This window comes from Phyllostomus hastatus, unplaced genomic scaffold, assembly GCF_019186645.2.
Source record: "Phyllostomus hastatus isolate PE091 unplaced genomic scaffold, TTU_PhHast_1.1 phas_scaffold_385, whole genome shotgun sequence".
NCBI classification, from domain to species: Eukaryota; Metazoa; Chordata; class Mammalia; order Chiroptera; family Phyllostomidae; genus Phyllostomus; species Phyllostomus hastatus.
In genome coordinates this window covers 9,011,753-9,024,601 of record NW_025334026.1, presented here as the reverse complement: position 1 = coordinate 9,024,601, position 12,849 = coordinate 9,011,753, and the positions used below count along the sequence as shown (strand labels likewise).

General features: G+C 47.0%; 1 protein-coding gene across 3 annotated transcripts in view; it reads left to right on the top strand.

Annotated features, from left to right (window-relative positions):
• The window catches only part of AUTS2 (activator of transcription and developmental regulator AUTS2), a 1,150,881-nt gene that overhangs the window by 1,134,450 nt on the left and 3,582 nt on the right, over positions 1-12,849 (top strand). For all 3 annotated transcript variants that reach the window (XM_045819369.1, XM_045819367.1, XM_045819368.1), the window contains 5 exons: positions 1,184-1,255; positions 5,117-5,258; positions 8,559-8,636; positions 9,539-9,622; positions 10,757-10,979. In XM_045819369.1, coding sequence (XP_045675325.1) covers positions 1,184-1,255; positions 5,117-5,258; positions 8,559-8,636; positions 9,539-9,622; positions 10,757-10,979 — 599 coding nt within the window. The remainder of the gene's footprint in view (positions 1-1,183; positions 1,256-5,116; positions 5,259-8,558; positions 8,637-9,538; positions 9,623-10,756; positions 10,980-12,849) is intronic.

The window sequence follows — 12,849 nt, the reverse complement described above, 5'->3', positions numbered from 1 at the left end:
GGAGAGAAGGTGGGTAGTTGGACGGAAGAGGGATAGATAGTATACTTCCTGCTATACTTAACCCATTTTTGGTGTGTAAAGTAATATAATTCAGTTTTTCCAAAAGGGAAAAAAAGGATTCTGTCATCACTTACGATTTCTAATGACACAAATAATTTCATTACAAAAGAGGAAAACTGACCCCAGACTTGGATTTAAGTATATATTTCAGAATCAGCTCTTTTGCATAAAAACCAGAAGTATCTGGCCTTAGTCCACATAGGATTGGGGCATCGTTCCCTCTCACCCCTCACCCATCCTCTCCTCACTGGGTGAGCATTGGGAGCCTCTGGGTAGATCACATTACAAATGAGGCGGGAACAGGGGGTCCCCGACCTCCCGGTGGTGAGACAGAGCGCACCCACAGTGACTCCAGGCTTGTAAAGCAGGCCCTGAAATAGTGTGGGAGCCATGGCTTGATACACTCCCAGAGGGCAGAGGAGGAAATTGGTGTGTGAAGAAGTCTAGAGAGTAGGAAGGACTGAGTTCTTGCCTTTGTTCTTTTCCATTTTTTACATAGAACAGGGCATTGCCTGTGCACACGAATGGGTAGTTGACAACTCAAGGAAGCACTTATAGGAACTGGGCTTCAATAGAAGTGTGGTGAATTTCTTTGCCTTGCTTTGGGGGTAAAGAAAAGCCAGCGCTGGGAGAGGTTACACAGGTTCGAGACCCTCTCTTGTTTTAAACTGATTCACAGACATTCACTAATTAGCCCTTCTGAACAGCCCATTTGCATCATAGCATGGCCACATTTGTTAAGTGGGGCTCTGAGCTCTCCCTGGCCTGCCAGCTGGCACCAGAAAAGAAATAGAGAAGAGACACAACGTGGGCTTTGGGCTTGTGCTGTCCTATCCTGGGTGACCGGGGAGGTCCTTGTCAGCGCCGTTTTCTGAGGAGTTGCTGCCAGCTTGGCCCCCGCGGGAGGATGAGGCGCTGACTCTGGCTCCCTGGGGCCTGGGCGCCGCCGGAGAGCTGCTGACAGCAGGCACTTGGAGCGTACAAAGCACTCTTGTTTCGTGAAGAAAAAAAAGAAAAAGAAAAAAGCCTCTGTAGCCAAAATCTGCTGAAGGCTTTGGGGAAATTGAAGGCGGTTTTCTCTGAAAGGTCTTCCTTCTGACCACACCGCTATTTCTTGTTTCAGAAACCAGGGAAGTGGTGTGCTATGCATGTTCACATTGCCTGGCAGATCTACCATCACCAACAGAAAGTCAAGGTCAGTCTTGCCTTCCTGGCCTTGGGGGTGGGGCATCGGGGCACCTAGGCTCCTGGGCGAGTGGCCTCCCTGCGGAGGATCAAGTCTCTCTTGGAAAAGCTATTTGGAAATCTTACTACCAATTAGGGAAACCACCAGCAAAGGCACAATACAAAAGCAAACTGGTAACTCGGATGATTTTTTCCTTTAAAAATGATTTTTATCATCTTATTGATCTGAAGAGCTTAAATATACTGCATTTTGCCCTGTATGCTGTGTTCCTATGTATAATGCACACCCCTGTCTTTGACCCAAATTTTCAGGAAGAAATATTTCATTTTAATTTTTTAATTCAATTATTTATTTATATTCAGATGCTTGTATTTGTATTATAAAGGAAGTTTAACTTTTATTTTTAAACATATTATGGTACAAGAAATTTTATGTAACAAATAATTATGAAACACAAGAGCAGATACAAGGTATTTCAGGCACTGCCCATGTATAATGTGCACCCTTCTTTCCCCTCAGAAATTTGGGCAAAAACGTGTGCATTATATATGGCAAAACACAGGTAGATTAACTCCTAAAATAAATGTTTTGGGGAAATTTGTAGGCCAGGCGCCTCCTCGTTGACTTTATTGTACAGGAGACGGGGTTGGTAGCAGAGCAGGGGGGCATCAGAGGTGGGGCAGAGCCAAGCAGGCAGACCTATACGTGCAAGTTTTTTTTCCTGTAACAGTGGGTGTATTCTTTTCATTTTATGGCTTTGGAAAAATGTTCTAGTAATATAAGATCTAGATGATGCTACAGAACTCCCATTAGCAATGCACATGGTATTGAAAATGACTCTTCCAGAAGTAGTATGTTGTTTGCAGCGACCTTCCCGCCCCCCATTAGTCCTCCCGATGACCCGTGCCAGAGGTGAGAATACAGTCAGTACTTGTCAGAACCACCGTCTGGCCAGTTAGTCACCTTACCTGTCTGCAGGTGATTTCTCTTTTTCATCTGTTCTCATGCCACAGGTGCATACAGTGCACGCTTTGCCAGGCTGTTGAGATACGATAGGGAAGTGATCAGGGACTTCCCCAGGTGACCAGCTGTGGCACTGCTGGTCAGCTTACAGAGCAAAGTAACTGACAAGTGCGGACTTTGCAGTCTGCACGTTTACAGTCTGGGTAACTGTGCGTAGAAAAATGGGGGGAAACAATCAATCCAGTAATTCCAGTAGGCTTCAGTTAATCCATTTTTCAAATAATAAGCTTTTATTCCTAACAGCATTTGGGAGCTAATATGAGAATTATGAAAGATAGTGATAAGCATGGAGGGAGAGCTAGTCCCTACAGAAATGTTTGTTTGTTTGTTTGTTTGTTTGTTTGTTTGTTTGCTTGCTTGCTTGTTTAAATGGGTAAATGATTTTTTAAAAGCCAGCTTCAGTAAATGAGGCCACCAAGATATTTGCTCTGATGTCAAATGCCTGCTCTTTCTCATAGCATCCTATCAGTGAGCTTTGCTCACTTTATTTTTAGGCAAGGTTTAATTAGAAACCTTACAGTTTAGCTTCATTAGAAAATGTGCATACTTTGTAGAGCTAACTAGATTTTGATGCTAGTTCAGTGCGCTCTCTGTTCCAGCGGATGTAGTTAGAGGAAGGGTAGGTAAGTCTCGTCCTCCTGTGACTCCTTTGGTTAAGAGATGAGGGATGTGATGTGTATGTGCCCTTCCAGCAACTTCTTGTCCATGAACATGCCCCGGTGGCTGAAACCGTCATTACCCCAGTTCAGTTAGGAAGACCTCTTACACATGAGATGGCTGTTCTTCCCCTTTCCGGCACACTCTCTGCAGTCCCCTGGTGCCGTTTTGCTTCATGGACCTAACTTGTGGTTAATGGAACTGTGCTGTGTGCCGTGCAATATTAGCACTAAATAATTTGGCAACCAAATTAAAGGAGCCATTCAAAAGATTTTTATAGATTTATAGTGAATTAGAAGCTTTGTCTTGGGGTTTGGCTCTTACTTTATAGTGGGATTTCCATGACAGAACTCCCTGTGGATTTGAGCAGAAATTACATTGTCCTTTTCTCTAACATTCATTTACTCATTCCTTTAGTCACCCACCAAATGTTTCCTGAGAGAGCCTACTGCCTGAGGCTCCTCACTGTGCCAGGCTCAGAGGGCACCCTTCTGTCTGAGGGTTTAGTTGCTTAGAGTTCAGTAGTGAGGGTCAATGCGTGCATAAAAAATGGTAAATGTGCTGTCTGCTTCCAAGGGGGATGGCATCCTGCTTGAGGTGCTCAGGTAGGTTCCATTCTAAATAGGTATGATGGATGAGTGGGATCGTGACCCTCAGCACTAAGGGACTAGCACACTTGTCTCCGATCCTCACACACGCTGGATCAGATGGCAGCCTACTGACTGTCCTGTACAGCGGGGCAAGGATTTATGTGTAGCAGAACAAGAGGGCGTCTGAGGTGGAGTTGGAGCCAGAGGGACTGAGAGCATCAGATGAGTCTGAGGGATCGGAAGTGGGAGAGTCAGAACAGGCTAAGGGCTGTGAGGAAGGACAGACTGCAGAGTGGGGAGGTGGTGACGAAGGCAGGGAAACGCGGAGCCTCCGGCCCCAGGGCCGAGAGGGCGGGCGTTGGTGCTTATCCAAGGGGGTGTGAAGCTGATTCAGAGAGGGCTATTGAGAATCAGGAAGAGGGGGCAACGTTGAAATTACACCGTTTGAGAGGGCTGCAGGCCTGAAAAATGATGCTGGGTAGGAAATACAGTTCTTCTTTTAGTGATATTGTAATAACTCTATGGAGCCAGACGGGCACTGGAAATATCAGGGGGAGCACTTTGTAAAGTACGTGGTTGTCTAACCACCATGCTGTACCCCTGAAACTAATATAAAATAATATTGAATGAAACTGTAGTTGACAAAAATAAAAAAGAATAATTTGCTATTTTAAATAATTTTTGAGTTGTTATCTCATCTTCAAGTATATATTGCTACAGTATAAAAATAAGATTGACATTTGCATTTAAAAAATGAAGGATGGCAGGATAAGGGATTGGGAAGCAGATGAGGAGCCGAGCTCTGCAGCCTTAGAGGAAGGTGAGCTGACAGGTGGGCCCGAGGGCGGCGGCGGCGTAAATGAGAGGAAACGGAGTGATTGCAGTTGATGGCGAGCACTTCACAGTAAGAGAGGTTCTTGGTGGTTTTCTGGTCTGGACTGGTCTCCTCTTTAGTAATTGGGGAGAGTAGGCAAAGACCCCTATTAGTTAAATTAATAACCCTACTTAGTTTGTTTGGTTTTTTAAAAGATGTAACAGTGATCATTTGAAAATTAGCTTGTAGGCATGCAAATATTTCTTCATAACTTTCAGTTCCTAATGTACTGTGATCTATTAGAGTATGTTACAGAGTCATTAAACAATTAATTTGCTCAGAAGATTATTCGTGCAGAGTTCCTCATAAAATGAGCTTTACAATTCTATCATTTAAAAACTTGCTGAAATGGGCCTTCACAGTGAATAATCAGCTACTCTGGAAGGGTGGAAGTTTGAGTGAGTAACGATGGGATTTCACTCCTCAAACCACGTAACCTCATAGACAGAGCACTGACTTCACCGCTTGGCATTCTGACTTGAGAGACAGGTGCTCCCAGTGCAAGCCCTGCTGCCCGCTCTCGGGCTGACCCGCCTGCTGGGCGCTGGGGCTTAACTGGTGTGTGGGCTGCCGTGTCCTCAGGGCGTCCATAAACTGATATGTGACCGGGGCTGGGAGGCCCATGTCACCAGCCAGTCTCCTTTCTCAGTCTCAGTCGTTTCATTAACATCCTTCTTTCCTGCCGTTCCTCTGGGGACGTCATCTTTCCCCCCCTGGCTGCTTTAGAAACAGATGCAGTCAGACCCACATAAACTGGACTTCGGACTGAAACCCGAGTTCCTGAGCCGTCCTCCAGGCCCCAGTCTCTTTGGAGCCATCCATCACCCCCACGACCTGGCACGGCCTTCGACGTTATTCTCCGCCGCTGGTGAGTTCAGAGGGTCAGGGGAGAGCGGAGAAATGCTGTTCTCAGGTAGCTCAGTAAATTGTGTTTTTGCTCAGGGCCGCCGCTCAATCACTCCCTAAAAAACACAATGTATGCCAGCTTGCAGGGCCAGCTCTCAGCACGGCGAGAGAAACGGAACCTCCTTTCCTGATGTGCCCTTTTTCATTAAAGAAGGAAAAAAAGATCATCTTCCCCTTAGGGGACTCATATTGCTTTGGCTCATTATTTGCTTCTGTATTAAGCCAGTAGAACTCACAAGCCCATCAAATGCTATTGAAAAAAGATCAGAAAGCCTGCAAGGGTACATCAGAGGGAAACAATGCCAGGACTTCTCTCTCGGTGGCCACGGAACGCTCCGTCGCCTTGCACCATCATGCTTGGGCGTGCTGCACTTTGAGGGTCTGAAGATAAAGAAATACAGGTGGCCCCTAAGACAGTTTGAACCGTGTGGGTCCCCTTACAGGTGTATTTTTTTTCACTGAATACATACAGCATTGCAAATGGATTTTCTCTTCCTTAGGATTTTCTTACTAACATTTTCTTTTCTCTAGCTTACTTTATTATAAGAATATCATATATAATGCACATAACATACAAAATATGTGTCAATCAACTGTTTATGTTAGGGGTAAGGCATCCAGCAGGCTATTAGTAGTTAAGTTTTGGGAGAGTCGAAAGTTATGTGCTGTGCAGGTGGTTTGGCACCCCTCACCCCTCCGTTGTTCACAGGTTCACTGTATGATTATGATACCAGCTGGTGGGATGGTCTGTGATAGGGAGGATGGGTGGATCAGTTGTTTGCTGGTTGTATGTGCTACAGAACTTAGTATTACCGCCTGGTTGATTGTAATAATGCAGGAAATTTAGGGGACAAGGTGTAAAATACCCAAAAGAGCTATTCATTAATGACTGAGAATGCCCACGGCCAGGGGCTCCTAGTAGGTGTGCCAGAGCAGGGCCGGGGGCTGCTGAGAGTCACTGCTTCAGGTGATGCCCCTTTTCTGCTCTGGGCACTTGCAGACAGAAGGCAGTGGTGGCTCTGAGGAGTAGTAGGCAGATGAGAATGTGGTTCAGTATCAGGGGCTCCTTATTACGTGGGCATTCCTAAAGCTATCTTCAGGGCAATGCCTGGCACAGAGCTCCGCTGGATAGCACTTGTAAACAGTTCCACTGAGCTCACTTGACTGACCGGCCCCATAATTCCATACTTGCTGTGCCAAGTAGAATTTATTCTTCTGGACACAAATCTCTAAGGGGTTCCTTATTTCTCATCCTTAGGGAACGCGTTTCACAGCCATCCTGCCTGCTACTTTCCCAGGCTTTTATCCAAGACTCATTTGTGGTGGACCTAATGCTCTCCCATTCAAGAAAAGAGAAATACCCACATTGCAAGAAATCATCATTTTAATGGGCTTTGTTGCCAAAGCAAGTGAATCACCCTCGAGGGTAGATGGAATTTGCTAAGGTCTCAGGTTTTTCTCTGTCAGCTCTGTCTGGGGACGTATTTGAAGGCTTTGTTACCATGGCACCTAGGCTCTGAGACAGGGCTACATTAAGAGCAATTTTTGGAGAGAAATAGAGAGATTTCTCCCTGGCTTCCATTTGAGCCAAGTGGATGAATTGGTTTCTTTTGCTTCAATAATTCTGGAACTGCAAGGCACCCTGGGGGCCCTGGGCTGAGCGGAGCCTCAGTCCTCATGGAAGCATTAATTAGCATGCACTACACAGGCAGGATGCAGCCAAATTTTTATTTAGTTGATAACAGTTAATACCTAATGAATATGCTGGGCCCCATTCGCTCTGTGGAGATGGGGTAACACATTTGCACTTTCTGGGTAGAGAGTCAGTCACTGCTTTGGGCTGGACAGAGAACCGCTGGGGACCAGCTCAGGACAGACTTGCCCCTGTACTCCACACCCCAGACACACGGGCCCTCCAGGCTGGGGAGCAGCCATCCAAACACAGATCAAGTTAGTGGGGTTTGAGGGGAGGGACGATCCTTCTCCATTTAATCTGTATTTCTGAAGGAACTACACTTGTTCATAGGAATTTAGCCAAAGTACAAGGGAGTATAGAATAGTTATTAGTAAATTCATTCAAGCCCTGTTTCTATTTCCGTTCTGGAAGGTAATCTTTTCCAGTGTACACAATATTGGATTTTGCCCCCAATGGTTATTTGGTGAAACTTTTAGCTGATGTGTATAATTTGTACACCCTTGTGAAATTCAGCCACTTTTTTCTTACCATCAGGCACTAATGCCTGAAATAAACTAAAAAGGCACCTTCAGGTGACTGTGGCCCATCTCTGGTCAAGAGCTAACCCTGCCTCCCACAAAGCTCTCCTCCTCAGCCAGCACTTGCATGGCCACCAACCCATTGAATTCCCTGACCTCTTAGAATATTGTCCCTCTTGAGTCACTTGTCTACATGCTCTGTGCCTCTCTTTCCTTCTTTCCTTCTCCAGCTTCCTTCAAGAAAAGGATCTGAGGCATCTTAAATACATATTGTTCAAGGCAAAATACAAAATAGAGGAGGAAATGTGGATAAAGGAGAGACCACAAAGTTAGACCTGCGTTTCCTGGCGGGCAAAGACTCAGAGCCAGTTATAAGAGTGTTAGTGTCTAGAAACATTCCAGAAAACTAGCTGCTCCTGGCCCTGAGGATGATGGGGAGAGGTCAGAGGCCTTCCTGTCCCCTAACCCAGCGTACCTCATAACAGAGAGTCTTGTAAGGCTGGGCCTTCAGCGTGAAGGCCGTGACAGCTAAGGCATTTCCAGGAAAAGAGGTTCTGTGGTGGACCAAAGCAGAGCAGCACAGGTAGGTCAGCTGCTCCTAAGCCAAGGGTCAGAGAAAGCTGCTTCCACAACAGGGTGGCTCCGAGTGGAAGCCTTGCTCCCTGAGAGGCTCTATGAAGAAAGCCCTTCATGGTCAAATGCTCTCCTGTTAGAGCTAGTGAGCCCATGAACATGACTGTGGTGGCTCTTAGTCCTTCAGTAAAGAACTTAATGAACATTTTTTTAACCTGGCGTTTCCCCAGACTTTTTTGGTTCTGGAACCTCCCCCACCCCACTGGCAGTGTTTTTGTACATTTCTAATACTGTATGTCAGCATCTTCAAACATTTACACATTTCTTCTTCCCCAGAAAGGGGTGTTGCCTGGGTGGACTCGAGCCTCGTCCTTACTTTAACATGTTCTCCCCCGGGGTCCTTCGGCACCAGCAGCCAGCTGCATGGTAGCATCGGCCACCAGGGAAATCTAACCCATTGTGTTTGACATCATAGGTGCTGCACACCCGACTGGGACCCCTTTCGGGCCACCTCCTCATCACAGCAACTTCCTCAACCCTGCTGCTCACCTAGGTGAGTTGTCCATAGTGCTGGGAAGTGACGTGTGCTTTTCAAAGAACCTTTGTTCACTGCACCTCTGCCGCCCTTCCGGCAACCTGGCCATAGTCCTAGCCACCCCACTCACCACTTAGGGAAAAGACGGTGGCCTTGCAGAAGCCTGAAGAGGTGTCGTCCACGCTCAGGATTTCAGCCCCTGTGATAGCACCTTCTTCAGGGAGTAGATGTGTGCTCTGTAGTGGCCATCGGGAGACACCGATGTGCGGTGGGTAGAAGCCTGCCCCACCAGGGCACTGGAGGAAGGTTGTGAACTCTTGCCCCACGTCTACAGGCACATCTTGGAGGTGGAGGTAGAGGCAGATACTGTTGTGATGAGATTACCCATTATGTTTTAATCACTTCACATTTCACTGCCTTATTCGTATGTCTCTTCCTAGTAAGAGTGCATGCAATGTTCATGGCCTTGATTTGATACTTTCTGCACATGTACAGCAGATGCAGGCCGTGGGGCACCCACCCACAGGGTGTGTCATCCGTGAGCCTTCAGAATTGCATCATAGATTAATCATAAGATGTCATCTCATTTCTGTTCCATTAGAGCCCACACAGCACATTCCTGGAAGAGAGGAGACAGGGGCAGCATCTTAGAACATATGGCTTGAGGCATGTTCCCCACCTGGCCAGAGAAATGGGGCAAAATGTACAGTTCCAGAAAATAGCTTCTATACATATTTTGCTAGCCAGTGCCTCATGTCAAGTGCCATGAAAACATGCCCTGGTGGGAGAAGCAGGACAGGTCAGGGCTGAGCACAGAGAGGCGTGGGTCCCACGGGGCTTCCCCAGCTCCCGGCAGGCTCCGCGAGTGGCTCCCAGGGTGGAGTTCTGCAGCCTGTCCGTCCTCCCTCTCTCGTTCGCAGAGCCTTTCAATCGGCCGTCTACCTTCACTGGCCTCGCAGCAGTTGGTGGCAATGCCTTCGGGGGACTTGGAAATCCTTCAGTTAGTGAGTACCTCTAACTTTCTAAAACCTGTCTTGGACTGTTTGTCTCCTCTGATCTGTCAGTGGCTCCAGACCTTTCCAGATAAAAAGAAACTATGCCCTTGGGAAATAAATTGAGTTTGTATCATTGCCTAAACAGTGGGATTAGGTCTAGGTGCACATTTACAGCAAAACCCACTGTTTAGGGACAGTCCACTGTCAGGATGCATTACTGAGCGTCAGGAAAGGCGAGATACAGTTCACTGAACTCCAGAAAGTTTGCTTAAACTCCGTGTCATCCACATTCCATCTTGCTGCCCCAGACGTTAGCTACAGATCCGGTTAGAGGTGAAAACAACTTTAAATTTCATCTTGCCTTGGCATCCGTGGGATTGGAAGAGCCCGAAGAAGAATAGCAGGGAAACAACCCCAGGCGCAGGAGAGTGAAGAGCTGGCAACGTTTCTTGCTCCAGAATCTGGGAGGACCGGATAGTCCTCTACTCCTAGAAACTCTGTCTCAAATAGGAAGAGAGTTGCAACACCTGCTCATGTCCCAAACGTGTATTTAATCACTGATATAAGACACTCAACCTGTTTTCTTTCATGCCATCCATACGTGACGGTCTCGGGTACAGGAGAGCTAAAACGCAGCATAAGCAACCATCACAGTTCCAGCTAGCGTGGCGACCTGTGCTTCTGTTTAGGCCATGGCACTGACTTGTCTCTGGTGACAGCAGTTTGCCAAAGTTGTGGGCAGAGTAGCAGTCATGTTAGGGCTGCAGGCGGCCGTGGACAGCCCTGAACTCTACTCCAAATTGGGTGCTGTCCGTCTAAGGCACACCGTCAAAGTGCACCCTCGCATGCTTGGGGCTGTTGCATGCACAGATGTGTTTAACTAGGGAATCTTGACACCTTTTTGGCCCCTTTTTAATTGTCCCCCTCCCACCCCTTTGCCTTTGGTTAAAGCTGTGAGCTGCCTTTCCAGTGTAGGACAAGTTCCTCTAATGAATGTGTTAATCTCCTTTCCTTTTCCAGCTCCCAATAATATGTATTCATTTTAACTCTGAATGCTGTTAAAAGTTTTTTGGTAAGTACCTTCATTACAGCAGATTATATAATTTCTCTTAAACCTTTTTGTTCTCCACTTCACCATTTCAGCACCCAACTCAATGTTCGGCCACAAGGATGGCCCCAGTGTGCAGAACTTTAGCAACCCTCACGAGCCCTGGAACCGGCTGCACCGAACGCCTCCGTCGTTCCCGACCCCTCCGCCCTGGCTGAAGCCAGGGGAGCTGGAGCGTGGCGCGTCCACTGCAGCTCATGACAGAGATAGAGATGTAGATAAACGAGACTCATCCGTTAGTAAAGATGACAAAGAAAGGTACGGAAAGAAACCGCTCTCGAGTCCCACTGGGGGAGCCCATCTGTGCCACGTACTGGCCGTCCACCCTCCCTGCCCCAGCCTTGTGCTTCAGCTGGTCCTGTAGCCTCAGCTCCTCATGCGGCCGGGCCGGTGCAGCGCCCAGGCCCCCGGCGTCCCAGAGTGCACGCCCTCGGCCCCATCGGGCATCGTGACCACAGAACGTCACCCTAGCAGAGCGAGACAGCCCTGACTCAGAAGCACTTACACACGCAGACCCTCCAAAGCCCCTGTGAGCAGTAGTGTATCCAAGCACAAGTCTTTCTCTAAAAGACAGTGAGTTGGAGCTTTGGACCAAACACACACAGCATGAATCAACACCATATTTGCTTTCCAGTTCGTGCTGTCCATTAAATCATCCATAGGTTTCTCTCTCTCTCTTTTTGTTTTCTTTGAGAAAGTCATGTTTGCATTGCCTCATCATATTTTTCTGAAATTATGTTCAAACTCAAATCCTGGGCTCTCACAGATGACTAATAAAATTTTGCTCACCTAGATTTAGAGAAATGCCAATAAGCATTATTGGTTTGGGTTTGTTTTGCTGGTGGATAATTAATTTTTACTAACTGTTTTTTAATCTCCACACTTGGTAACTCATGCCTAAGAAAGAAGTAGCCATAAAGAGGAAAATGTCTTGCAATATTTTTTTCTGGAGAATGGCTTAAGCATTCTTGACCATGTGCCCCCCTTTTTTTATTTCTTCAGCCTATTTTCATTTTTAACAAACTGATAAGCAAGGAATACTCAAGATACGCTTGACAGAAAATACCCAATAACAATTTCCTAGTACTTAAAGACTCAAATGTTACCCAAATCTTTACTTTTTCTTTAACTGTATATATTGTGTATGTGTGTGCATCCTAGTGATGTAAAAGAATTCAACTCTGCAGGCTCTAGATGTGACAGATTAGTGGATGTTCATCACAAGCTCACTGAGTTCTTTCTTGTAAAAGAAAAAGACAAGTTTTCCTTCAAGACAGTTTGGTAAAACCCTCTCAGCCAGGGGAAGTGCCGTTTAGAACATTCAGCTCTGAGCTGTGAGCTGCCAGAGTGAGGCGCACCTGAGTGGAGGCACACCTGCATGGACCTGCCCCTCAGCCCAGAGCGCTCCTCAGAGTGGCTGTCAGCGCAGAGAAACGGGATGCAGCAGCAAACCGTTCACATTTTTCTTGATGGAGTCAAAACAGCCTCTTGGGTGAAACTCAGGAAACCTAATAAAACACACTCTTCTTTAATCTTACCTTTTAAAGATGCTCCTCCTCTGAGCCTTTGCATGTGGGCTAGAAACAAACTTTGTGGGGAAACCTTAGCCCCCGCCCCCGCCCCCACTGCAGCCACCTCGCCGGCTGGGCCTCGCCCAGGCTGAGCCCGCATGGTATCCGGCCTGTCTCCTCGCCCTCCCCACCCCCAGACTTGCTGGACTCGGTCTTCCCTCTTCAAGTTCGACCTCATTGTTGTTCTCTGGCTTTGCATTTTCTGCCTGGTGGTCTTAAGCCCCCACCCAAGACAGGTCTCTAAGATTCCTTCACATTTCCATTCCCAGGTGCTCTTCAAATTGCCCAAGATTTCCCCCAGGAGGTTTCATGTCTGTCAACCTGCTTTTCCTACTGGCTTTCTCATCTTCTCACCAGATTTTAGCTTTTGTATTCTTCCTAATGCAAAAGTTCTTTTTGTGACCCCCAAGTCCTGAATTTGTGGTTTTCTTTCAACCCCCGTCACACACCACATCTTAGAGATTGCTCTGTCTTCACATTTTTTTACTCTGAAACCAGCTGTTTGTCCTGATGTCAGGAGAGAGAAGCATCTGTAATAGTCACACTGAACTCTTGTC